A 24,334-nucleotide genomic window follows, 5' to 3' on the forward strand; every position below is an offset into this window, starting at 1 on the left:
TGGAAGATATTCTTGTTTCTTTATCTAAAAATCGATAACAGAAGTTAAGTTATCATATTTGTTAAAAAATATCTATTTTCAAAACAATAACAGGTTTTCTCCGAATGGTTTCCAGTTTCAAAGCTCGTCTTTATTTGTCTCAATCTTGATGTTCTTCAAAGTATCTGTTATCACCTTGAGATAGAGATAGGCTTTTTCTAACATTTGTTTAAATCATGTTTTGGATTCGTGTGTTTATCTTGTAATATATTGCTACAGTGGTTCGCGATTTAGGATGCTTTTATCAAATTACAAGTTTTTAAGTAAACGATAAAAACTGTTTTTAACAGCTTCTCTTTGCTTCCATGTTTATGTTTATTTATGCTGTTTAAAAGCTTGATAAAAATAAAAATCTGAAATCGAAAGTCGTCTTCATTGTATTGATATATACGACGACGACTGTAAAAAGTCTACAAGTTTGCCTTTTAACATTATGAAACAATTTTACTCAGACCAAAGATATTAACCGAACAAAACATTAATCCAACCGTTCATTTTTTTCCTTTTGAGTCAGAGTACATAAGCTGTAAAAAATACAAACAATTCAATTTTAAAACATGTGTTAAACATCTTAAATTATTGTAAAGCCTAGTGAAAGTGGAAAAACTTGAATGTTACAAAAAAAAAATGACGACCATCTTTACCTTAAAGGATCCATCCTTCTGAATTCCCTTCACAATCTCCTTCACCTCCTCACTACTTAGAGAGAAACCATTCGTTTACAATTCTTTGGTTCTTATGCTCTTGGCAAAAGTTCGTGGTTTGTGGTTCTTGGTTTGTCCTTGTGTCCTTAAACTTTATTTCAGTTGTCTTTTGTCCTTACCTTTGATCTTTGGCCTTTTGGCCTTTGCTTTGTCCTTTCTACTTTCTCCTTTTTCCTATTTTTTCCTTGATCTTTGGACCTTGATGATCTACTTAACCTGTGGTACTTTTGTTCTTACGTCCATTCAAAGAGAGTCTTTTGTTCTTTATCATGAGTTCATTTTACTCTGCACTTCTCCTTGATCCTTTTTCAAGCTTAGTCCTTTGGAATTTGACCTTTGGCATTTGGCCATTGGCATTTCTCCTTAGGCATTTGTCCTTTGGCTTTTATCCTTGTTCCTTTGTTAAGTCTTTGGTACTGAATTGTTCCTATGTCCTTGTAAGAGATGCTCCATCAAAAAAGATTTCCTTTTCAATTTGTCCTTTGTTCTTTGTCCGTGGTCCTTTGTTCTTGATACTTCTGTCTTTGGTATTTGCGTTCTTATGTCCTGTAAGGGACCCTTCATCCAAAGATTGTTAAACCTGATCCACAACGGCGGCGATCTTTAAACATTTGACTAAGCAAAGCGATCGAAAAAAACCTTGTTTGTCGATCAGAAAATAGACAATTGAAAGTGAGTTGCAGATTTATGCAGGAGCAGAGTCAAGGAAGGAAATTGACAGAATTGTGATATTCAGAAGTGAGCTGACTCAGGTTAAAATGATGAAGAGTCACTTCAAATTACGTCAGCAGTCAGCAGTCAGCAGTCAGCAGTCAGCAGTCAGCAGTCAGCAGTCAGCAGTCAGCAGTCAGCAGTCAGCAGTCAGCAGTCAGCAGTCAGCAGTCAGTAGTCAGCTGTCCCTCTATTAAATGTTTAGTTTCTCCCTCCCTGGCATACGCCTCCCAATTGTTTAACATCTCCATGGCTTTTTCGAGTGAAAATATGTCCTCCACATCCTCAACATTCGCCTTCTTCTCCGCCTCGGGTTTATCTCCACCTTTAGCCTCCGATTTGTCTCCGGCCTCCGATACATATTCCACATCTGTCTCCACAGCCTCCCTTTGGATTCCCCAATCAGCATCACTAAAGAGTTTTTTTGCATAAAAGGAATACATTTAATTTCTCTCCCTCTAAGATGTATACAGAAGGACAAATAAGAAAGACGACTTTTAGACTTAGATTAGTCCAATAATATGAAAATTGAAACACTGTAATTTTGATACAGTCAGACACAACTCCCTAAATAAATTGCTAAAACTATTTGTTTTATATCAAAATAGAATTGCTTAAATGTCAATTTCCTATTCCTTAGTTTTTAGAGATTTTATAGTTTGAATATAGTTTGGTTTCATTTCCCCAGAAAATATGTTTGAAACTTTTTCAAAGTTCAAATTTTAGAGTTAAATAAAAAGTTAAATAGAGTTTTTACGAGTAAATCAATGATTTTGAGTTCTTTATTCTTGATTATATAAATTTTCCCGTCCCGTAGTTTCTTGATAATCTCCTCCTATATACCTGTTAATCTCCTTGTAATCTCCTCCTAAATACCTGTTAATCTCCTTGTTAATCTCCTCCTATATACCTGTTAATCTCCTTGTTGATCTCCTCCTAAATACCTGTTAATCTCCTCCTATATACCTGTTAATCTCCTCCTATATACCTGTTAATCTCCTCCTATATACCTGTTAATCTCCTCCTATATACCTGTTAACCTCCTCCTATATACCTGTTAATATCCTCCTATATACTTTTTAATCTCCTTGTAAATCTCCTCCTAAATACCTGTTAATCTCCTTGTTAATCTCCTCCTATATACCTGTTAATCTCCTTGTTAATCTTCTCCTATATACCTATTAATCTCCTTGTTAATTTCCTCCTATATACCTGTTAATCTCTTCCTATATACCTGTTAATCTCCTTGTTGATCTCCTCCTATATACCTGTTAATCTCTTTGTTAATCTCCTCCTGGCCAAATATCTCCTTGTCCTTCTGCATCTGAACCAGGGCCGGATGTTCGCTCATGTTGAAATTTCTTTAAAGAAAAATAATCATTTTTTATTTAAATATTTAAAGATGGCGACGATACCCTTGAAACCTTAATCTGAAAAACAAGATGGAAGATGCAATCGTTTTTCTGACTCGAAATGTTTTCATTTCTGTGAGTTTCTCCATTGCTTCTTATACGAAAGAAATGCGCAATTTATTTTTGCAGAGCAACGACATTTTATATCTAATTCATACTTGATCAAACGAATCAAAACTGTTATCAGTCGGTCTCCCGGACAGACAGTCTTTATGAAAAATATTAAGTTTAAAAAGAATTAAACAAAAATAGATTTTTAACTTAAAGTGGATATTTTTAAATTAAAAGGGAGGCTTGCGGAATTATGAAGCAGAAATAAAGCAAGCCCGATTCACAGGGGTACCCTTTAGACCTTCATCTGATTATTAATGTGATCTTGATCTAGCGCTTTAAAAGTGTTAAATTCTGTTGATTTCCTCCTATAATTGTATTTGCAGATAAAATGTGTAAGTTACTTTTGTAGTAGTCCCAGAATTACAGCTGGGGAAGCGCTGAGTTTAGTTACGCATCTTGTATCCTACAGGGGAAGCTGAAAACAAAATTTCATCTTCAGCTTGGTGCACTGAAAGAGGAGTTTAACCCCTCGTGGGAATACAAGCCATGCACAACGATACCGGTTTTTTACTCGACCAGATGTGAGGACTGGACTGCCATGGAATATACCTCTCAAGAGAGCTTTCAGGGATCACAACTCCCCATTTTGCATAAGGGGGTGCAGTTATGGGTAAATTCCTTAATTCCCCTAACTGGGAAACAGTATAAAATGAAGGAACACAGGGAAAAATCCCCTATACCCTTCTTCCTACAAACCTCCTTATCGCTCTCCTACCTGCTCCACAACTAGATGTTAAAAGAACTATTTGGAAAGGACTTAAAGTGTAAAAACAAGAAACAAGAAGCAAGAAGAAAAAAGAAATTGAACAGTGGAAGGGGAATCTTTTGACATTAGAGATGGGTGCTTAAAGAAAGATAAACAAGAAAGAAGAAGAAAACTTTGAACAGGAAAAATTAGAAGGGGATTTGATCTTTACATCATCTATTTTTTTCATTGATAGTGACTAAAGACAAATACACAGGATGGCAGACGTCCCATCCCCCCCTCCATGTCCTACTCGAGATAAAAAAACTGGAAAATGTGTAAAACGCCACCCTCACGCCTCTCTTCCCATCAAGAAAATTTTATTGAAAGTGTGTTATGAATGTTAGGAATGCAGGAGTTGAATCAGTAACTTGACTGAAGCAAAATTTAATAACAAACAAGAAAAAATATAGATACAGGGCTCCAAAAAATAGTTCTGCCTCTGCAATTTGGCTAGCTGCAGAAAACAACCAAAAAATCATTTATTTTTATTTTCAAAATTAGCCAAAGGATGATTGAAGGATGGACAAGGAATGGACGATCAACACGAAAGAATGAAAAACAAGAAATATAGAAGTCTCAAAATGTTTCCATCTGATATCATATTGAAATTTAAAAATATTGTAAAATTTAATTAAAATAAATTATTAAAGTTAAAAACTTTTGTAGACAAATAAGAGTTGAAAATAATACACTTTTAAAGAGTTAAACATAGATCTTTAAAATTTTGTTAAAGATTTTTAATTTAAAAATAAATTGTAAAAAAAGATGAAGATCTAATTCGTTCTTGTTCAGACATAGCTTCTATAGGGTACCATGTGAATCGTACAGCCCACATTGAAAATGGATTGTCACTTGAAATTATGATTACATTCCTATTGATGATATTATTTAGATAAATTGTTTGGTGGTAGAAATAAAATAAATTTTTTTTTTTTTTTATCAAACCTGTGTTTATGAATTATTTGAAACATATTTTGGACAAGTTGCATCCTCTCCGCAAATACTGCAGGGTACTCCATTCGAACCTGGACCAGAATTTAATGAACAACTGAACTACCAACTGCCGGTTCAAATTTGAACTCCTGATTCAAAGGTAATATTAAGTAAGGATTTGAAACGGGGATTCAAATTTGAACCGGGAGTAGGCACTAGGCAGATCACCGGCGTAGCTCAAATTCAATAAATTCGATTGCTTAAAGGGAGTGTTCGCGAAAAATGAAAGGGGGTATAGGCTTAATGCGATAAAAAAGCGCGTTTGATCGCCACTAATCTTACTTCTATCTGTTGCGTCTATAAGGAGAAAATTGTTAAAGACGTCTCATACCGAATAACATGGCGACCATACAAATTGAGAAAATTGCAACATACGACTTAGACCGTAAAAAAATCAATTTAATTTCAAACAAATCATTCAGATATTACAACCTTATAGTCATCGATTATCTTTCGCAACATTTATATAATAGTTGATTTTTCATAATATGTTTTAATTGTTATGATCTGAGAGTTACTTATAAAAACGTTTATTCCTGTTTTGAGGATTTTTGGTAATGAAGACGACATTTTAATATTTTCCAGGAATGTTCGAAAACAAGTTGTAAGCTAAATATTATTTTAAAAAACAAAATCAAAACTAGTATGAAATATTAAATATATACAAATGTGGCGAAAGATAATCGATGACTATAGGTTGTAATATCTGAATGATTTGTTAGATATTAATTTGATTTTTTTACGGTCTAAGTCGTATGTTCCAACTTCCTCAATTTGTATGGGCGCTACGCTCTTCGGCATAAGACGTCTTTATCAATTTTCTCCTTGTAGACGCAACAGATATAAGTAAGATTAGTAGCGATCAAAAGCGCTTTTTTATCGCATTAAGCCTATACCCCCTTTTATTTTTCGCGAACACTCCCTTTAAATAATTAATTTCTAAAGGCTTACACAATGGAACCCACAAAAATATGGATTAGAAAGAAGACTTTTAATGTTTTGAATGAATTGTTATATGATGGATATAGTTTTACCAGTAGCGTTGATAATCCGTTAATTAAGCGGAATGGGTCTGTGCACACTGCACAACTACTGCGTTTCATGTTCATTGGACTATTTACAACTATTAACAGCGTATACAGGGTTACCCGTAGAGAATGAGACTGCAAAGACGACCGCAAACTCTTCAACTAACGAATCCAAGATTAGATTTCTATCTCAAATATAGAAATTTAATGTCTTAATTATGTTGAAAAGAAAGACACAAGTTTTTAGTTGCAAGAAATCATGAATTTAACGAAACTGACAGTAAAAATTCCGTACAGTAGTCTATGAAGTCTCATTTTTTGTGTGCAACCCTGTATATGAACAAGAAAACCCTGTATATGAACAAGAAACAAGAAAACCCTGTATATGAACAAGAAACAAGAAAACCCTGTATATGAACAAGAAACAAGAAAACCCTGAATATGAACAGGAAACAAGAAAACCCTATATATGAACAAGAAACAAGAAAACCCTGTATATGACCAAGAAACATTAAAACCCTGTATATGACCAAGAAAACCCTGTATATGAACAAGAAACAAGAAAACCCTGTATATGAACATGAAACAAGAAAACCCTGCATATGAACAAGAAACAAGAAAACCCTGTATATGAACAAGAAACAAGAAAACCCTGTATTTGAACAAGAAACAAGAAAACCCTGTATATGAACATGAAACAAGAAAACCCTGTATATGAACAAGAAACAAGAAAACTCTGTATATGAACAAGAAACAAGAAAACCCTGTATAACAAGAAACAAGAAAACCCTGTATATGAACAAGAAGCAATAAAACCCTGTATATGAACAAGAAACAAGAAACCCCTGTATATGAACAAGAAACAAAAAAACCCTGTATATGAACAGGAAACAAGAAAACCTCATATATGAACATGAAAGAAGAAAACCCTGTATATGAACAAGAAACAAGAAAACCCTGTGTATGAACATGAAACAAGAAAACCCTGTATATGAACATGAACAAGAAACCCCTATATATGAACATGAAACAAGAAAACTCTGTATATGAACAAGAAACAAGAAAACCCTGTATATGAACAAGAAACAAGAAAACCCTATATATGAACAAGAAACAAGAAAATCCTATATATGAACAAGAAACAAGAAAACCCTATATATGAACATGAAACAAGAAAACCCTGTATATGAACAAGAAACAAGAAAACCCTGTATATGAACAAGAAAACCCTGTATATGAACATGAAACAAGAAAACCCTGTATATGAAAATGAAACAAGAAAACCCTGTATATGAACAAGAAACAAGAAAACCCTGTATATGAACAAGAAACAAGAAAACCCTGTATTTGAACAAGAAACAAGATAACCCTGTATATGAACATGAAACAAGAAAAAACTGTATATGAACATGAAACAAGAAAACCCTATATATGAACAAGAAACAAGAAAATCCTGTATATAAACAAGAAACAAGAAAACCCTGTATATGAAAATGAAACAAGAAAACCCTATATACGAACTAGAAAGAAGAAAACCCTGTATATGAACATGAAACAAGAAAACTCTGTATATGAACAAGAAACAAGAAAACCCTATATATGAACAACCCTGTATATGAACAAGAAACAAGAAAACCCTGTATATGAACATGAAACAAGAAAACCCTGTATATGAACATGAAACAAGAAAACCCTGTATATGAACATGAAACAAGAAAACCCTGTATATGAACAAGAAACAAGAAAACCCTATATATGATAAAGAAACAAGAAAACCCTGTATATGAACAAGAAACAAGAAAACCCTGTATATGAACAAGAAACAAGAAAACCCTGTATATGAACATGAAACAAGAAAACCCTGTATATGAACAGGAAACAAGAAAACCCTATATATGAACAAGAAACAAGAAAACCCTGTATATGAACAAGAAACAAGAAAACCCTGTATATGAACAAGAAACAAGAAAACCCTGTATATGAACAAGAAACAAGAAAACCCTGTATATGAACATGAAACAAGAAAACCCTGTATATGAACAAGAAACAAGAAAACCCTGTATATGAACAAGAAACAAGAAAACCCTGTATATGAACAAGAAACAAGAAAACCCTGTATATGAACATGAAACAAGAAAACCCTGTATATGAACAAGAAACAAGAAAACCCTATATATGATAAAGAAACAAGAAAACCCTGTATATGAACAAGAAACAAGAAAACCCTGTATGTGAACAAGAAACAAGAAAACCCTCTATATGAACAAGAAACAAGAAAACCCTCTATATGAACAAGAAACAAGAAAACCCTGTATATGAACAAGAAACAAGAAAAATGTGGAAAAATTTATGAAAATGTTAAAGGCACATTTTTAATGATAAATTTGCCAAGAAAAGCGAAATATTATAATTTATAGTTATAATAAATAAATAAAGACCATCTTTCCATAGTGTTCTGGTTACCACTGTATGTAATGACATATCCCCATAATCTTATGTTAAATTAGTTTTGTGAAGCCAAACTCTAAATAAATCTTTTAATTTATCTTGTTTTGTTTAAACATAAAGGAAAGACCAATAAATTTTCAGTGTATAAAGTTTTTTTTACAAGCGACGTGACTTATTAATATTTAATTTAATAATTTTTATTTATCTAGATTTTTTCTTACCTCTTTACTGTCTAACACCGCATACGACAAATTTTCCAGCTCTGTGCAGGAAAATTGTAAAAATGTATTGTCGACTTTGTTCAGTTTTTGAATTAACACACATTAAGGAATAACAATTATTATTAAAGAATATTAATCCTATATAGGCTGATTTCTAGTTTACTGGGACCCCCACTCCTTTTTGTGATACAAATCTAAATCATTTGATACAATTTTTTGAAAGTCTTGGGCTCTACTGTAATAATCTGCTAAAAAATTGCAAATTTGCCAAAAAAAAATGAAATATTTATTGCAGTATTATAGTATTGCAGTTATTAACCCAAAAATGTGCTAAAAAGTGCGCGAAATATGATAAATTATACATTTTTGAAAAGCACTTACCACGGCAAATTCATATATGCAAAAATATTAGCAAATTTTTTAAAAACTAAATTTATATTTAAGGAAAACCTAAAATTTGCACATTTTCTGTGCAAAATTTCTTCGCAAAAAGTGTGCAATCTGCTTCCTTTTGTTCAAGGCTTTCCAAAGGCTATAAAAAGTCGAAATCCAATCGGAAGTATAGGGTGTCCCACGAAACATGAATTTTATTAAAGGGTTCAGAATTGGAAATACAAGTCAAAACTTGTAAAAATGGGAAGAAAATCATCTTAATTAAAGATTGCAGAGAAACCAAAATTGACAGTAATCAGTTTTCAAAGTTATAAACATTGATGTTTAATTAAACTTGATGAGGCAAATCGAGCATTGTCATCTTTGCATGGAGGGGTCACTTGATTTTACGTATACAGTCCCTTTAGTAAAATAACCGCTAAAATATGCTAAACTATGCTAAAATATGCTAAAATATGCTAAAATATGCTAAAATATGCTAAAATATGCTAAAATATGCTAAAAGATGCTAAAATATGCTAAAAGATGCTAAAATATGCCAAGGAGAAGACTTCAGAATTCAGAGATATGTTTTATTAATTGTTATTGCAAAATCTGTCTTAGATGTTCCAGTAAAAAAATTTAATTTTAAGTAATCCTCCAGGCTAAAATGGCAATTCCCGATTCACAAGAGCACCCTTAAAAGCTTTGTCAAGAATAAAATAATTATCGATGTTTATAGAATTGTAAAATAATTATTTTAAAATGTAGTTTCTCTGCAAATGTAAGTTGCGCATTTCTACTACAGGAAAAATTAAATCTTATCAGATTTAAACACTTTGAAAGCTAGAAAAACAACCATATCTTCCACATTGTGTGACATTGTCATCTTTGCATGTAGGGTCACTTGAAATTAAGCTTACAATTCTTTCAGGTTACAGTATGTTTTCTAAAGTTTATCAAAATTATCAATTGATTATTTTTCATATTTTCCTCCCTGCAGGTTTCCATATATTATCCTTGCTGGGTTTTCCTGTTCCTGCAAACTCAACCAACATTTTCAGCAGTTTACTGAAATATAAAATAATCAGGGGGACTGGATCTCAGCTACCTCTCCGTGTGTATTAGCCTGAGTGTACACTTGGGATAGTTTACTGATAAAGCATGTTAAGGGATTATATGGCCTATTCATACAGTACAAAATTCAAATATGCAGTACGCTTTCGGAGTACAAGTGTCTGGTGAGGTTTTGTATCTTGAATTTTACTCAGTTTTCTCAGAACAGTTTAATAACGATGAAATATTGCTCCTGTGAAAATGGAATCTACGATAAAAGAGTTGGGGATTTTAATAATTACATGGAAAACAAATGCATCTCTTTGTTTCCATGTTTATGTGTCTCTAATATTTGAAAGATATTGGTAGTAATCAAAATTAAGATTGAAAGTCGTCTTCATTGATTAATACGACAACGACTGTGCCTAACACTATTTATTTGAGAGTACATGTTCTAGGCTGAGAAATTTTAAAATATAATTATTTGGTTCATCCTGCGAAAAATTTCCGTCTAGTAAAAATAAACGTCAAAACGACATAACTTCGTAGGATAAAATTTCATGATTTCCAAAAAAGCAAATACTTTTTTTTCACTTTAGAACGATAATGTCGTCTTCTGTTTGAACTTACTTTGAAACATTAATGTCGTCTTCTGTCTGCAGCGCTAGATCACCCAACCAAGACTTGGATACATCTTCATGTCTGAACAAAATAGCGATCAATCAATTAATCAATTTTTTAAATATCTACTATCTATCTATCTATCTATATATATTTATATATCTATCTATCTATATCTATATCTATCCATCCATCTATCTATCTATCTATATATCTATCTATCCATCTATCTATCTATCTATCTATCTACTATCTATCTATCTATCTATCTATCTATCTATCTACTATCTATCTATCTATCTATCCATCTATCTTTCTTTCTACCTGAACATGAGGAACAGCTGATCTGCCTGACATGCCCCCAATGAGTCCATGTGCCCAAAGGCCATTGGAAGAGAAAAACTTCCCTTTAACACAATTAATTATTATTTTTTCTATTTTGAATTCCTTTGTATCCAGCTGAAAACTTTGAATTTCAACTTTTGAGTGAAGGAATTAAACTATTTCAGAAAATGTTGGAATAAATTAGATTTCTGGTCGATCATTGGTCGAATTCGAATGCTCCTTAACTCTCATTGGTCCAATTATCAAACTTCGACCTATAAAAGGGGGGTCAAAGGAAGGGGTTAAGTTAAACTCCAGTATTTTTTATAATATGTTTAAACTGAATAGATGATGGTCAAAGCAATTAAATAAGGTGCTCACATGTCTGCCCATACCCTATCACAGTTCTATTTGTACTTCATTTTCTCCACTACACTCTTCTTTTCCAATGTTTTTTTTTTCTTTGCTTCAATTTTCCATCATGTTCTTGGTTAAATTTCGAAAGAGAAGTTTTTTAGGACGTCTCAATTACCACCAATATGTTTTCGGTTCTGGAATTTTGTTGGACACCGTGTTCCTACACTCTCTGTGTGTTTTATTTTGCAGACCAGGCATGTCTTGGTCTTATATATATTTTGCTTTTCTTATTGAATTTACCAGGAACTCTGACTCACTACAGCTGATCAGACTGTTTTAAATCAGAATATAGGGGTGGAAAGAGGCCGGCTGGGTGAAGGTTTCTGCAATTGTATTCTAATCTTATCCTGTCAGCATGCATTTTTTATTATTTGGATGTTTTAACTTATTTTTTGACGTCAAGGTCTGGATAAATTGGAGGAGTTGGAAGTTTGGAATAGGAAAGGAAGAGGCGAATTGAGGCATTTTTCATTGCTGAAAGAAAGCCTACTTGTTACTTACTTTATAGTCATTTCTGACTTAAGTTTATCATTGATGAACTCATATTGTTTTGCACCACATTATGCATATGACGAGTACAAAAATATCCTTTTTATACCCAAATCTGGATAAGATCTTCTGTAGCAATCCATTTTTAAGAGCAGGATAAGTTCCAGTTCCATGTTTAAGAGCAGGATAAGTTCCAATTCCATGTTTAAGAGTAGGATAAGTTCCAATTCCATGTTTAAGAGCAGGATAAGTAAAAAACTGGTATTCATCCCTGATTTTTGAGTTTCTATATTCCTTTCTTTCAGCTGGGATGTATGCTAGAGAAAAGCTGAAGATGGAGTTTCACAATGTATTTCCTTTATTCCTTTTTCTTGTCTGCAGGGATCAATTGCGCATTCCACTCAGCGCTTAAACTATAACTCTCAATCCTGGGACTTCTCTCATGTCTGCTCTCGGCTCCGTTTCACGGAGAAGGAACTTGGGAGGACTTCTCCTATGCGCGAGCAGGATACAACTTCAATAATCACAAATAACTATACCATAACCTCGTTGCAAATAAATCTAGTCTCGGCATTTCCAAAATGTGGCCCGCCTCCCTTTTCTTTCATAATAACCGGAGATAGAAATGATCTGGTTCCGTTCAGAATTAGACAATTTTGGTTTCATTTAATAAATCCATCATTAAATAACAAATATATCTTCAATCCCTATGGTATTATCATGATTGGCCAAGAACGCAGAATTTGAAATTATAAAGGAAAATATTAGTCAATACAGGTGAATTTTGTATCAATTTATAGTACTAAAAAGTTATGTCCAACAAATAAAATGATATGAAAGTTTTTTAAGACAAATAAAAAAGTCAAGAAATTCCTCCTGGAAACATTTTAAAAGATTGAATTCTGCAATTTTACCCAAATTTGTTTTATCTTGTTATTTATAACATATATTTGATATTTTCATTGTGTATAAATCATCAACTCTTCAGATGCTTGTAATACAAAGGGTCTCACGAAAATAACAGTTGATCGAAACGACTTGAAATTCGTCTTTGATTTTTGAAATATTTATCAGCATTCATACATTCACTCAAAGTGTGCACTGTAAAGTGTACAACCTGAGCTTCCTTTAAGTTCTTCTGGTTCTGCAAATAAGCCAGAAATTACAGTGATATATATGTATCCTAATCCTGGTATTTCCAAAATAGTGTCAGCTCTTTTTCCTACTTTCAACATTACCAGAGATAATAAGAATTTTGTACAGATTTGAATTTTTTCGAAAACATCAAAAAAGAAGATAATTCCACTGTCTTTTGATTATCATTATTATTTAATATATTTATCAGCATTCCTACATTCACTTAAAATGTGTACTGTACAGTAAAATCATTGATAAAATTTATTATTTAAAAAACTCGCCTGATCTATTGATGCAAGGAAGTGAACGTCAGTGAGCATGTTAATTCGTTCAGCAACTGTTCCCTAAATAAAATAAGACGACATTTAGAAACAAGTTTTTAAATTTACAGTTACTTTGGGACCAATTAAATTGTGGAATAAAAAGACGACATTTCAAGGGAGTGTTCGCGAAAAATGAAAGGGGGTATAGGCTTACCGCGAAAAATAAGCTTAGGTTTCCTCGTAAGCCTATACCCCCTTTCATTTTTCGCGAACACTCCCTTTAATAAATCTTATTTGATGATTACCATTAGTTTGATAATCAAACTTTTAAGGGAAATGGGTCTGCGGACACACTGCACATTTTCTGTGTTTAATGTTTAATTAAACATCACAATCATAACTTAACTCTAAAAGTCGTCTTCCTATCTTTCTAATCTCAAGTTCAATTGGTGGCACTGTAATTGTTCCAGGCAGATATTATGTGTTTAACCAACCCTGTAGGATACTACCTGATGGAAACCCTGATCTTTTAGATATTTCTTTTTCAGAACTTGAGCTGTAGCAGTTTCAGCCTCATCTCTAGTAATATCAAAAATAATAGTAATAATGATAATAATAATAATAATAATAATAATAATAATAATAATAATAATAGTAATAATAATTTAAATTTTAACATTGATAATAACATAAATGATAACACTGATAATAATAATACTTTTCAGCAAGGTCTGGATCTGTAGAGAGGAGAATAGGGTTAATAAGTTGATTTGTAAACTACAGGTAAACCTATTTGCTTCGTAACAACTGTAACACTTGTAACATCTGTAAACACTGTAAAGTATGAACATGGGATTGTAGAGATGTCGTCTTCTTATTGTTTTATGGTCTCATTGTATATGTACATTTATTACGGATATTAGATAAAAAAATTTCGGTTATACTTTATTTTAATTTAATTTAATTTAAAATTTTAGATTTAAACTATCCGATAAACTCGTCCATCTATTATATTATATTGATATATTGGTAGATAGGTACACATTTTTGAAAAACTTGAATTTCCAGTTTTCTAAATTTCTCAACTAAGCTTTTGGTGCGTTCTGCAGTATTATAGATATACAAGGATCATGAAGAGGGTGAGGTAGAACTGGATCGGGTAGATCAGCATCAACAACAGGTTTAAATGGGTTGTTCAAGAAATTATATCTCACAAACAAATTCGCTTTTCTAGAAATAAAATAGTTTTCTGTTGGTCTAATACTGAATTAAATAATTGATTGAGAGCAAGAAATATATAGACCAGGAACCGCCATATCTGATGCGTCAAATCTATGTACTACAGTGGGAGGAGATCAAAACAAAGAATTCAGGGGCAGCGCATCATTTTTGAGGGAAAAGGGCCCAATGGGTGGAATAATAATATTTTGCTATTGCATTTTCCATATTGACCAGAAATCCAAAAATCAGCTAACTTGATATATCAACACGTTTTTTGTTGGACTGTAATATCACATCAGAGCTTTAGTCCTTTCCCTTCAACTTCTGTGGAGGCACTGGGTTTATTTACATTCCTCCCACAGAGTACAGTACACAATTTGCGTATATCTGAGTTGGGCGTTCCTTTATATAGTTCCTTGATTGGGAAAATCTATATTTTCTTCTTTAAGTTTCTTAGAGTTATTATACATGAGATTTAAACATAAACATATTATTTTTTTATTTTATTGAATTGGGATTATTTGAGTAAAAGATTTCAAGTACATTTTGTAGTTATTTAACGCTTTACACGGGATTTTACAAGAAGTATTATTAGCCCCACCACCAACCCCGGGCACCCCCCTTGCAAAAATCCTGAAGATGATGTTATGTTTTGTCCCAAATTTCCTAACGCCTGCAGGTAAAAAAGAAATTGAGTTTTTGCCACAAACTTAAATTGTCTTATTTCTATATCTTTGCACCCTGATGGTGTAAACCTTTGACATTAAAAAACTTTGACTTTTTAATCTAACAGATTTCATAGGTAGAAATAAAAGTCTACGACATGGGGTTGCAAAGATATAGGGATGACACAAATTCAGTTTGTTGTAAAACATATTCCTTTCTAAAATGTTATAAATTTAATTTTTGAAATTATAACAAAACTCTTTATACTACCTAATAATATCTTCGGCAGTTTTATTTCTAAGACAAGAAACAGTGCTCTGAGCAGAACCAGTGATGTCACAGCTCAGCTCGGCAGCCATAATGCTAAATAAAAACAAATTTATTTTCCAATCACACTAAAGAAAGGAGATCACACTAAAGAAAGCAGTTTCTATAAAAAAAAATTGAAGAACATTTAAACGTACTTTATAATTATCAGTAAATATTTTGTCTGACACTGAAAATGGAAATTGTCACGTGTGCCGTAAATACAGCTGTAATGAATGTACACTGTACAGGGTTACCCACAAAGAATAAGACTGTAAAGACGACCTGAAACTCTTTAAGTTTGATGATGCCAAAGTTAATTTAAGTTTTCTGCCTTGATCATAATCATTTTATGGCTTATTCACTGATAAGGAAAAGAAAGAAACAAGGAAACAGATAGTATAAATTCTGTACAGTCGTCTCTGAAGTCTCATCCTTTTAATCAATTTAAACAAAATAAAAAATTAAACTTGTTTTATTTGTAAATTTAAAGGGAGTGTTTGCGAAAAATGAAAGGGGGTATAGGCTTAATGCGATAAAAAAGCGCTTTTGATCGCTACTAATCTTACTTTTATCTGTTGCGTCTATAAGGAGAAAATTGTTAAAAACGACTAATACCGAAGAAAGAAGTATCCATACAAATTCAGAAAGATGCAACATACGACTTAGACCGTAAAAAAATCTATTTAATTTCAAACAAACCATTCAGATATTACAACCTATGGTCATCGATTATCTTTCGCCACATTTTTATATAGTTGATTTTTCATAATATGTTTTGATTTTATTTTTTAAAATAGTATTTAGCTTGCAACTTGTTTTCGAACATTCCTGGAAAATATGAAAATGTCGTCTTCATTACAAAAAATCCTCGAAACAGGAATAAATGTTTTTATAAGTAATTCTCAGATCATAACAAAAAACTTGTAAAAAGAGAAGCTGTAAAAACTTGTTAGCAAACAAAACCTTAATGGAAAAGTCGTCTTTATTGTTTTGCTATAAACGCTGACCACTGTATGTGGTTTTAAGTAACCCTGTATTAACTAAGTTAACAGAAATCAATACTTTTAAAATATCCTAGTCATTGTTACTCAAATAGCTTTTTAAAAGACACTGTTTTTTAAAGGAGAATCACTTAAAAGTTACATTTACAGTCCCTTTTAGTCCCTTTAAGTCCCTTTAAGTCCCTTTAAGTCCCTTCAAGTCCCTTTAAGTCCCTTTAAGTCCCTTCAAGTCCCTTCAAGTCCCTTTAAGTCCCTCTAAGTCCCTTTAAGTCCTTTTAAGTTCCAATTAAGTCCCTTTAAGTTCCGTCAAGTCCCTTTAAGATCATTTCAACCCCTTTAAGTCTCTTTAAGTCCCTTCAAGTCCCTTTAAGATAGGACTTTAAAGGACGAGAATATATACCTAGTATAATGTTGAATAGGTCTAGATGAATGTATTAAAGGGACTGTTAACAAGTATATATACCTAGTATAATGTTGAATAGGTCTATATATATTAATTAAAGGGACTGTTTACAAGTATATATATACCTTGTATAATGTTGAATAGGTCTAGATGAATGTATTAAAGGGTTCATAAACCCAAATGTTCCACTCATTGCAATACCCTGATTAAACAAACCACGGGATCTGAAGAAGAAACTTTTTATAGAAAAAGAAAAAATTTAAATTTTCTTTAAAGGTTTTAAAACATTTCAAATTTTTCAGATAAAAAATATTAACTTTCCTAGGAGAAGACATATGGGCCATTACGCTTGTTCCTCCTAAAAAAAGATAGTGTTCAATAAGATATATGTTTGGGTATTTATTTTTTGTTTGGGGGTTTTAGCTTTTGGACAAAATTACCTCAATTTCCCAAGTTGGGTACTACTAAATTTGTATATTTTAATTACGAATCTAATCATTTCAATAATAAAATGTTCTTAATATTTTATTTTCAAATGAAGCAATTTGTCTTGCAAATCTAAGCACTTTAAATTCAGTTCATCCCAAAACCAAAATTCTCACCTGCAGATTCTCCGAAAATAGTAACTTGGCTGGGGTTTCCTCCAAAAGCCTAAACATGAAACATCACTTTAACAGAGACTGATGAGTTGCCTTTTTTGAATTTAAAACCTTGGGGTAAAAAAAACGGCAAAACTTGTTCATTTGATAACTTACTTTTTTAAAATTTAACCTCTCTTTTATCTATCTTGATTATGAATTTCACAACATTGTATTTAAATTTTTTTTTATTGTAAGATTTAAAAATTACTTTTACCGTTAAAATCTATTTATTTACCCACAACATCACTCAAATCCACCCCAAAAAATTGTCATGATTTTTTTTTCATGAGTGGAAAATATTTTTTATGGAAAATATTTAACCCTGTAATATACATTACCTGAATATTTTCTTTGACCCAGGCTAGGACTAGCTGCTGGTCAGACAATCCATTATTTGGTGGAGCTACACCATCTCCAGTACTGCATGTGTAATGTACATTTTTATGTATTTATTGTGTACTTTATCATTCATACTCACTTCAAGGTGAATTTTATTAGACGTGCTAAGCCTAAATGTTAAATTAGCTCTGATTTATAGCATCGTGCTATAAAGTAATCATCATGCAATAAAGTTAAAAGGCGCTAGTATCTTCTAATGCACTGTTCCCCAGAAAAGGCGCTAGTATCTTTTTTATACACTATTCCCCAACAGAGGCGCTAGTATCTTCTAATGCACTGTTCCCCAGCAGAGGCGCTTGTATCTTTTAATGTTATGTTCCCCAGCAGAGGCGCTAGTATCTTTTAATGCACTGTTCCCCAGCAGAGGCGCTAGTATCTTTTAATGCACTGTTCCCCAGCAGAGGCGCTAGTATCTTTAAATGTAATGTTCCCCAGCAGAGGCGCTAGTATCTTTTAATGCACTGTTCCCCAGCAGAGGCGCTAGAACTTTTTTTAGCAAAATTATTATTACTTCTTTTTATTATTTTAGGTTCAGGTTAGGTTAAGACAAGCTAGGGGGGCCAAGCACTGCGGCTAGGACAGGCTGGGGGCCGAGCGCCGAGGATACTGGATAGGTCAGGCTAGGTGGCCGGGCGCTGCGGCCACATGATAAAGAATCATTTAGAAAAATTGTAATAGGCTAAAATAATTTTTTTTTTTTCAGAAAATATTAGGTGTATCGCGTATTTATGAGCATATTTTTGCGTTAAGCTTGGAGATAATCCAATATGATATGGGCCGCTTTGTACTGTATATATAAGTGTTTGAGAATATGCTCATTAGTTCACACATGTGGTTTCCAATCGGATCACATAGCAACTGAGTACTGAGTAGTAAGTATACTACTGTCAGTGTCAACTGTGAGTCTGTGAACTGTCTACTAGACAGTACTCAGTAGACACTAGTACTATTTCTAAGATGAATATTTTAAAAGGAGGAAATACATATATACATAGAAATTAAAAAGATTTTTTAGGACTTCTTGTGAATTTTATTTCTTGAGCTTTTTATACAGAGTATAGAGAATGCCTTATTACACGTGAAAAGAAATTAGTTCTGAATTAATTAAAAAAAACATCTTCTTCATATATCTCAAGAAAAAAATATTGTTCTTATTTTTAGCTTATAAGGATTAAATCTTATTAGAAGTTGAAAAGATTTTATTAAATAGATTTTATTAAGCAAATCAAATAAAGTCCAGAGCCCGAAATTGACGAAGGGTAGGTGAGGTGCCATCTCCTGAACAAATCTTTAGGTGCAGGCTTTGTAAAATCAGCTGTAAGATATCTAAGTTCTCCTGTTTAAATCTCTGTTATCATGTAAAATTTCACCTTAGAAACCCAAGTGCTCCGAGCCTATAGTTGAACGTTACAAGAACAATATCATGATCCAGCCAACGATCAGGTCCATAGAAACCTGGATCTGAAACAATTAAACTGTAAAAAAAAGCAGGAAAAAGAACCAAAACTGTTTGATAATCTAACAATAATGGCGATGGAATAGAAACCCGACAAAAATATTTGATAATAATGGTAAAGACAAGACAAACATCCTTGTACTACTAGATCTGCATGATCATACAACTTTTGAACTTGATCTTTTACACTCGATGTTGTTAACCTTTAATAGTTTAAAATAAAACTTCTCTCTTGAAAAGATTAATATTAGAAAATTACGTATATCTTCATTTAAAAAAATAAAAAATAAAAATCTACCTGATCCACCAATTAAAAAGCCCCCACCATGAATCCAAACCTAGAAATACATATTTTTATTTTGTATTTTTTCATTATTTTCAAAAAAGTATTATTGTTTGTATCTGTTTGTTTGTGTTTTAATATGTCCAATCATACTTCAGGAACCTTTAGACTGATTTGTCACAAATCTTCAGTGGAGCTAACTCAGTATAACAACGAAAATGTTTTTGGATAGGTTTTAGCTTAGTTTGTGAATCTATAAATAAATTTAGTTTGTCTGTCTGTTTGTTTGTTTGTGTCCAATAAACGTCAAAACGGCTGAACCGATCGTGCCCAAAATTTGTGTGGGACGTGACCTCAGGGAAGGTTTATGAATGATTGAAATTTCAAATATTTGTCTCCATCAAAAATCGATTTTGAAAATTTTGAAAATCCACGAAATTTTTTGTTAAAATCCGCTAACTTTTTTGTTTTGTTTTACAATGTACACAAAGAGAACATGCTCACAATCAAAATAGAAGATGGGCGGGAAGCGCCCTAAAAGGCTAGTATGTTTATATTTTACAGACAAAGCTGGTTTCCCAAGCTAGTTTAAATAACTTGTTTTATTTGTATCAATATGCAAAGATTATTTTTATATTTACAAGTGCAATAAGCATGTGCAATTTCAGTAGATATACGCATTTTGTTAAAAATTAAAAGTGGAAATTTTATTGTATTGGCAAATTTTGACTTTTAAGATATTTTACTATAATGAAACATAGATCGTACGTTAAAATTTTAAGAGACTTAAACGTAATTTCAAGGAACCCTCCAAGCAAAGATGGCAATGCCCCAATTTACAACAGTACCCCACTGAAAGCTTTGTCTGAGCGTTTTTTGTTTCTTTAAACTATCAATTTTCATTGGCTGTTTCTTTGCGAAAGAATAAATTCAAATTTTTTTCTTGAAATTTTTAAAATTCCACGGGCAACGCCTGACACTTCAGCTAGTGTTCCATATATATTTTATGTTCTTAATATTGTGTATATTTACCAGGAAGATTATTCTCCCCTGTAAAGTGAATATCAGGGGTTAATATATTCTCTATATATTATATATTCTATATATATTATATATTATATATATTCTATATATATTTTGTATATTTACCAGGACAGGAAGATTATTCTCCCCTGTAAAGTGAATATCAGGGGTTAATATATTCTCTATATATTATATATTCTATATATATTATATATTATATATATTCTATATATATTTTGTATATTTACCAGGACAGGAAGATTATTCTCCCCTGTAAAGTGAATATCAGGCGTGAATACGTTCAAGTAGAGACAATCCTCACTCCCCTGAATAAATAAACAATTTCATGAGCTTTGCCGCAAACTCTGATTTTCTAATCTCTAAATCTTTGCAACCCAATGTCATAAACCTTAGATATTTCAAACTAAGAATTCCGTTGGATCAAATAATCAAAGTTTGACATATCGAAGGTTACACAGATATAGGAATTAGAAAATAAGAGTTTGTGACAAAGATTCAATTCCTTTATGGTTTACTTATAATCTTACTTATCCTTTAAAATGTTGTCATATTATTTTTAAATATTCATTAAACTGAAATTGAATGTTTTGGAAAACTGCTCTTGACTTTTGATATTCAACAATAGTTAATTTAATTACATTTATTAATTAATTACAACTTTTTTAGAGAGAAACTTAACTATTAAAATCATTAAATCAAATGATTTTGTAAACGCTGTTTTATTGGCTTGGCTCAAATCTTTAATTGTAATAAATTCTTCGATTTAAACAAAATTTATAAAAAGTAAAAACTTAATAAATAAAGGGGTAAAATTCAGTTAAATGGTTTACAAAATGTTTCCTGGATTCATTCATTCACATAAGACGACATTTTCTACGATATGTAAAAGTTAATCACAATTATTAATTAATTACAACTTTTTTTGTGAGTAATAACTGTTAAAATTATCAAAAAAAATTGTAGTAAAGACTCTAATTTTAAGCTGAACCCTTAATTTTACATAAATGCTTTAAGAAACGTGTAAAAAATTATTAATAAAAAGTCTAAAATAAATCAAAATAAAAGTTTAATGTTCATTGTACAGTATACAGGGTGTCTCGCATCATATTGGATCAGTAATGGCTTAAAAATACTTTTTTCGGTTCTAATAAATTTTTTTAGAAGAATGAATCATTTTGAATAATTGTATAAGGCTAAAAGAAAAAAATTTATGCAGAAATTACTAGGTTTTTCGAGTATTATGTGTGTATTTTGAGGTTAAAGCTTGGAGATAATCCAAAATAATATGGGACGCCGCTCTGTATCTACCTGGATTCAAACTCATAGAAGACGACATTTCCTACCTTATATTTGCCTGACCCTATCTCTAGTTGTGCACAATCCCCTTTATATTCTGTAGCCTGGAGGGGGGCATGGGGACCGTAGAAATGGTTTATCGGTTCAGCTGGAAGAAATCTGCAAAGTAAACGTACAAATCTACGAAATCTACAAAATCTACGAAAAAAATGATGTTATTTCTACTCTTTTTATAATTTAACGTTTAATTACTTATGAGGTGCCATCTCCTGAACAAATCTTTAGGTGCAGGCTTTGTAAAATCAGCTGTAAGATATCTAAGTTCTCCTGTTTAAGTTGTTTACATATATTTATTGTGCCAATGTTTTTTAATATCTTTCATAATCATTACTGCAGTAAATGATATAATCTATTTTTGATATTTCTAACTTTAAATTAAACTCTGTTACATCAACATATAATATCAAAGGTTCATATTAGATTTCAAAGATATAGGGATTAACACAGAAACCGGCGTTAATATCAATACAATGAAGACGACTTTTATATTAAAGTTAAGCTGGGAAGAAATAAAAATTAAATTAAAAGTCGTCTTCATTGTATTAATATATACGATGATGAATGTGGAAAGTCAAATTTTGATCAATGCTCAAAGTTCCAATGATTAGCAACGGTTTTGGCTATAAAGTTTTAAAAGTAAGTTAGGAGAAGGCTTAAAATAAGAAAAAATCAGGATTTCCAGCATAATTTGACAATAGAGAGACGACTTGAAGGTCGTCATTGACCTTAGATATTTTAAAATTGCTTTTTTCGGAAGTACACCACATAGACAAAAAGTTTCAGTCAAAGATTGAAGATGATCGCAAAATCGTCTTTCAAGATTAAAGGACCCTAGCTCTAGCTTGAATGACTGATTTGGCCTGCAAAACATCCCCTGTATTATTTTATGACCTTACCTTAGTGGTCCTATTGGAGGTTTAGCGTAGGGGATTCCAAGAAAACTACCATATTTTCGGTTGTTAGGCTCACTACACAAAATATTTAATTCATTTTTCTAAATTTTATAAAAATCGTTTCATTTTTATTGTTATTATTAGACATTAGTATCATTATTATTTTATATTTTTATTATTATTATTATTATTATTATTATTATTATTATTATTATCATTATTGTTATTTTTTTATTATAATTATTATTATCATTATTATCATTATCATTATCATTTTTATCTTTTTTAATATTATTATCATTATCATTATCATTTTTGTTATTTTTATTATTATTATCATCATCATTATTATTATTATTATCTATATAATAAAACAAGACTATGTTAGCCGTCAAAACGGCTGGACCGAATGGGCTGAAATTTGTTGTGGACACTCATAGGTAGCCTGGGGGTGACAAAGGCTAAAAAATCGAATTTTTTTTCTTCATTTTTTTTTCAACATTTTTTTATTTCTTTTTCAAGGGCAACGCCGGGCCCTTCAGCCAGTTATTACTATTATTATTATCATTATTATTATTGTGATAATAATAATACCTAGATTGTATTTTTCCATTTATAAGACCAAAGCCTGTTTTAACAACCACTCCACCTTAAATATAAAAACATTAAATAAATAGTGAATATTTAATTCATTTAATGAACAATTTGTAAAAGTTAAGTGGTTTTAAAATTATCATAAAAAAAGATTAAGTAAAGTCCCATAATCCCATTCATAACATCATTGAACATCATTCGTCAGTAATACTTGTGAATGTCGTCTTTGTCTGAATCCCAACGTTTTCGCCGTAAAGACGGCGAGGCATTGTGCTACAGTCGTCGTCGGAAATTAAAATACAATGAAGACGACTTTTATGTCAATGTTTTATTTCCACTAAGCTTTCAAATAGCATTGATATATACAACATGTAAGCAAAAAGAGGCTGTCCATTAACAGCTGCTCTTTGTTTACTCTCTTTGTTTTTAGAAATTAAAATAGAAATGTCGTATTCATTGTACTGATATAAACGACGACCATTGTAGAATAATGTAAACCTTACCTTCCTCTGCTAAACTGCTGAAAACTAGGCAAAAGAAGATAATTAAAGGTTTCATTATTTCTGAAAAAAAATAAAAGTTTTTTCTCCATAAAAATGTAGAACAGGTTTTCATAGTTCGCTGTCCAATGAATATAAAGCACATTGTACAATGTAAAACATGCAAAATAAAATTCATTTTAGAAATTTTTTTTATGAAACAGCAATCAAAATACCCCTTAATGTGTCTTTTTTGTGTGCAAGAGATTTGAATTCTCTGAATAAAATCATGAAATTGTTAATTCTTCAGTCTTCAAAATGTTAATAAGTTTTTACGTAGAATATTTAAAAAGTTTAAATCATTCGAAATAAATTTAAAAGGCTAATAAAACAGTTTGTATGCAGAAAATACAAGGTTCTATAAAATCAAGGGCTTTTTTGAAAAAATACAATACGTGCTCTGTTTATCCTGATGTCTTTAGAATACCAGAA

General features: G+C 31.6%; 2 protein-coding genes and 1 long non-coding RNA gene across 4 annotated transcripts; all 3 read right to left on the bottom strand.

The window, feature by feature from the left end:
* On the bottom strand, positions 1 to 10,896 carry LOC111707202 (uncharacterized). 2 transcript variants are annotated; one of them, XM_023480258.1, is made up of 9 exons: positions 10,792 to 10,896; positions 10,477 to 10,548; positions 9,788 to 9,861; positions 8,419 to 8,459; positions 4,674 to 4,753; positions 2,723 to 2,815; positions 1,671 to 1,865; positions 684 to 735; positions 1 to 174 (listed from the first exon to the last, which is right to left on the bottom strand). In XM_023480258.1, the coding sequence occupies exons 1-9, from the start codon at positions 10,854 to 10,856 to the stop codon at positions 118 to 120; spliced, it is 729 nt and encodes a 242-aa protein (XP_023336026.1). In that variant the 5' UTR covers positions 10,857 to 10,896; the 3' UTR covers positions 1 to 117. The 2 variants fall into 2 exon arrangements, with proteins under 2 accessions (XP_023336026.1, XP_023336025.1); XM_023480257.1 differs by having other exon boundaries at positions 684 to 738.
* Positions 10,897 to 13,123: 2,227 nt separating this feature from the next.
* LOC111707206 (uncharacterized) lies at positions 13,124 to 13,855 on the bottom strand. The gene is made up of 3 exons (XR_002766391.1): positions 13,816 to 13,855; positions 13,607 to 13,676; positions 13,124 to 13,178 (listed from the first exon to the last, which is right to left on the bottom strand). It is a non-coding gene; the product is annotated as an uncharacterized LOC111707206 (long non-coding RNA).
* A 327-nt stretch (positions 13,856 to 14,182) lies between these two features.
* On the bottom strand, positions 14,183 to 23,944 carry LOC111707197 (putative inactive carboxylesterase 4). Its single transcript, XM_023480251.1, has 13 exons — positions 23,867 to 23,944; positions 23,364 to 23,418; positions 22,773 to 22,844; positions 21,864 to 21,975; positions 20,748 to 20,825; positions 19,492 to 19,531; positions 19,108 to 19,198; positions 17,677 to 17,758; positions 17,300 to 17,348; positions 17,019 to 17,055; positions 16,823 to 16,921; positions 15,255 to 15,347; positions 14,183 to 14,327 (listed from the first exon to the last, which is right to left on the bottom strand). The coding sequence occupies exons 1-13, from the start codon at positions 23,919 to 23,921 to the stop codon at positions 14,183 to 14,185; spliced, it is 1,008 nt and encodes a 335-aa protein (XP_023336019.1). The 5' UTR covers positions 23,922 to 23,944.
* Positions 23,945 to 24,334: the final 390 nt, after the last annotated feature.

This window comes from Eurytemora carolleeae, unplaced genomic scaffold (assembly GCF_000591075.1).
Source record: "Eurytemora carolleeae unplaced genomic scaffold, Eaff_2.0 scaffold786, whole genome shotgun sequence".
NCBI classification, from domain to species: Eukaryota; Metazoa; Arthropoda; class Copepoda; order Calanoida; family Temoridae; genus Eurytemora; species Eurytemora carolleeae.

Coding starts and splice junctions, on each gene's coding strand:
- LOC111707202 (XM_023480257.1), bottom strand. CDS start 10,856: ATGGCCTTTGGGCACATGGACTCATTGGGGGCATGTCAGGCAGATCAG. Junction 8,460..9,787: donor TAATATATGGAAACCTGCAG/GGAGGAAAATAT, acceptor TTTCCTGCACAG/AGCTGGAAAATTTGTCGTAT. Junction 1,866..2,722: donor ATTAACAAAGAGATTAACAG/GTATATAGGAGG, acceptor AAAACTCTTTAG/TGATGCTGATTGGGGAATCC.
- LOC111707197 (XM_023480251.1), bottom strand. CDS start 23,921: ATGAAACCTTTAATTATCTTCTTTTGCCTAGTTTTCAGCAGTTTAGCA. Junction 17,056..17,299: donor TATTTTCGGAGAATCTGCAG/GTGAGAATTTTG, acceptor ATCTTTTTTTAG/GAGGAACAAGCGTAATGGCC. Junction 14,328..15,254: donor ACTGCCGAAGATATTATTAG/GTAGTATAAAGA, acceptor TTTTATTTCTAG/AAAAGCGAATTTGTTTGTGA.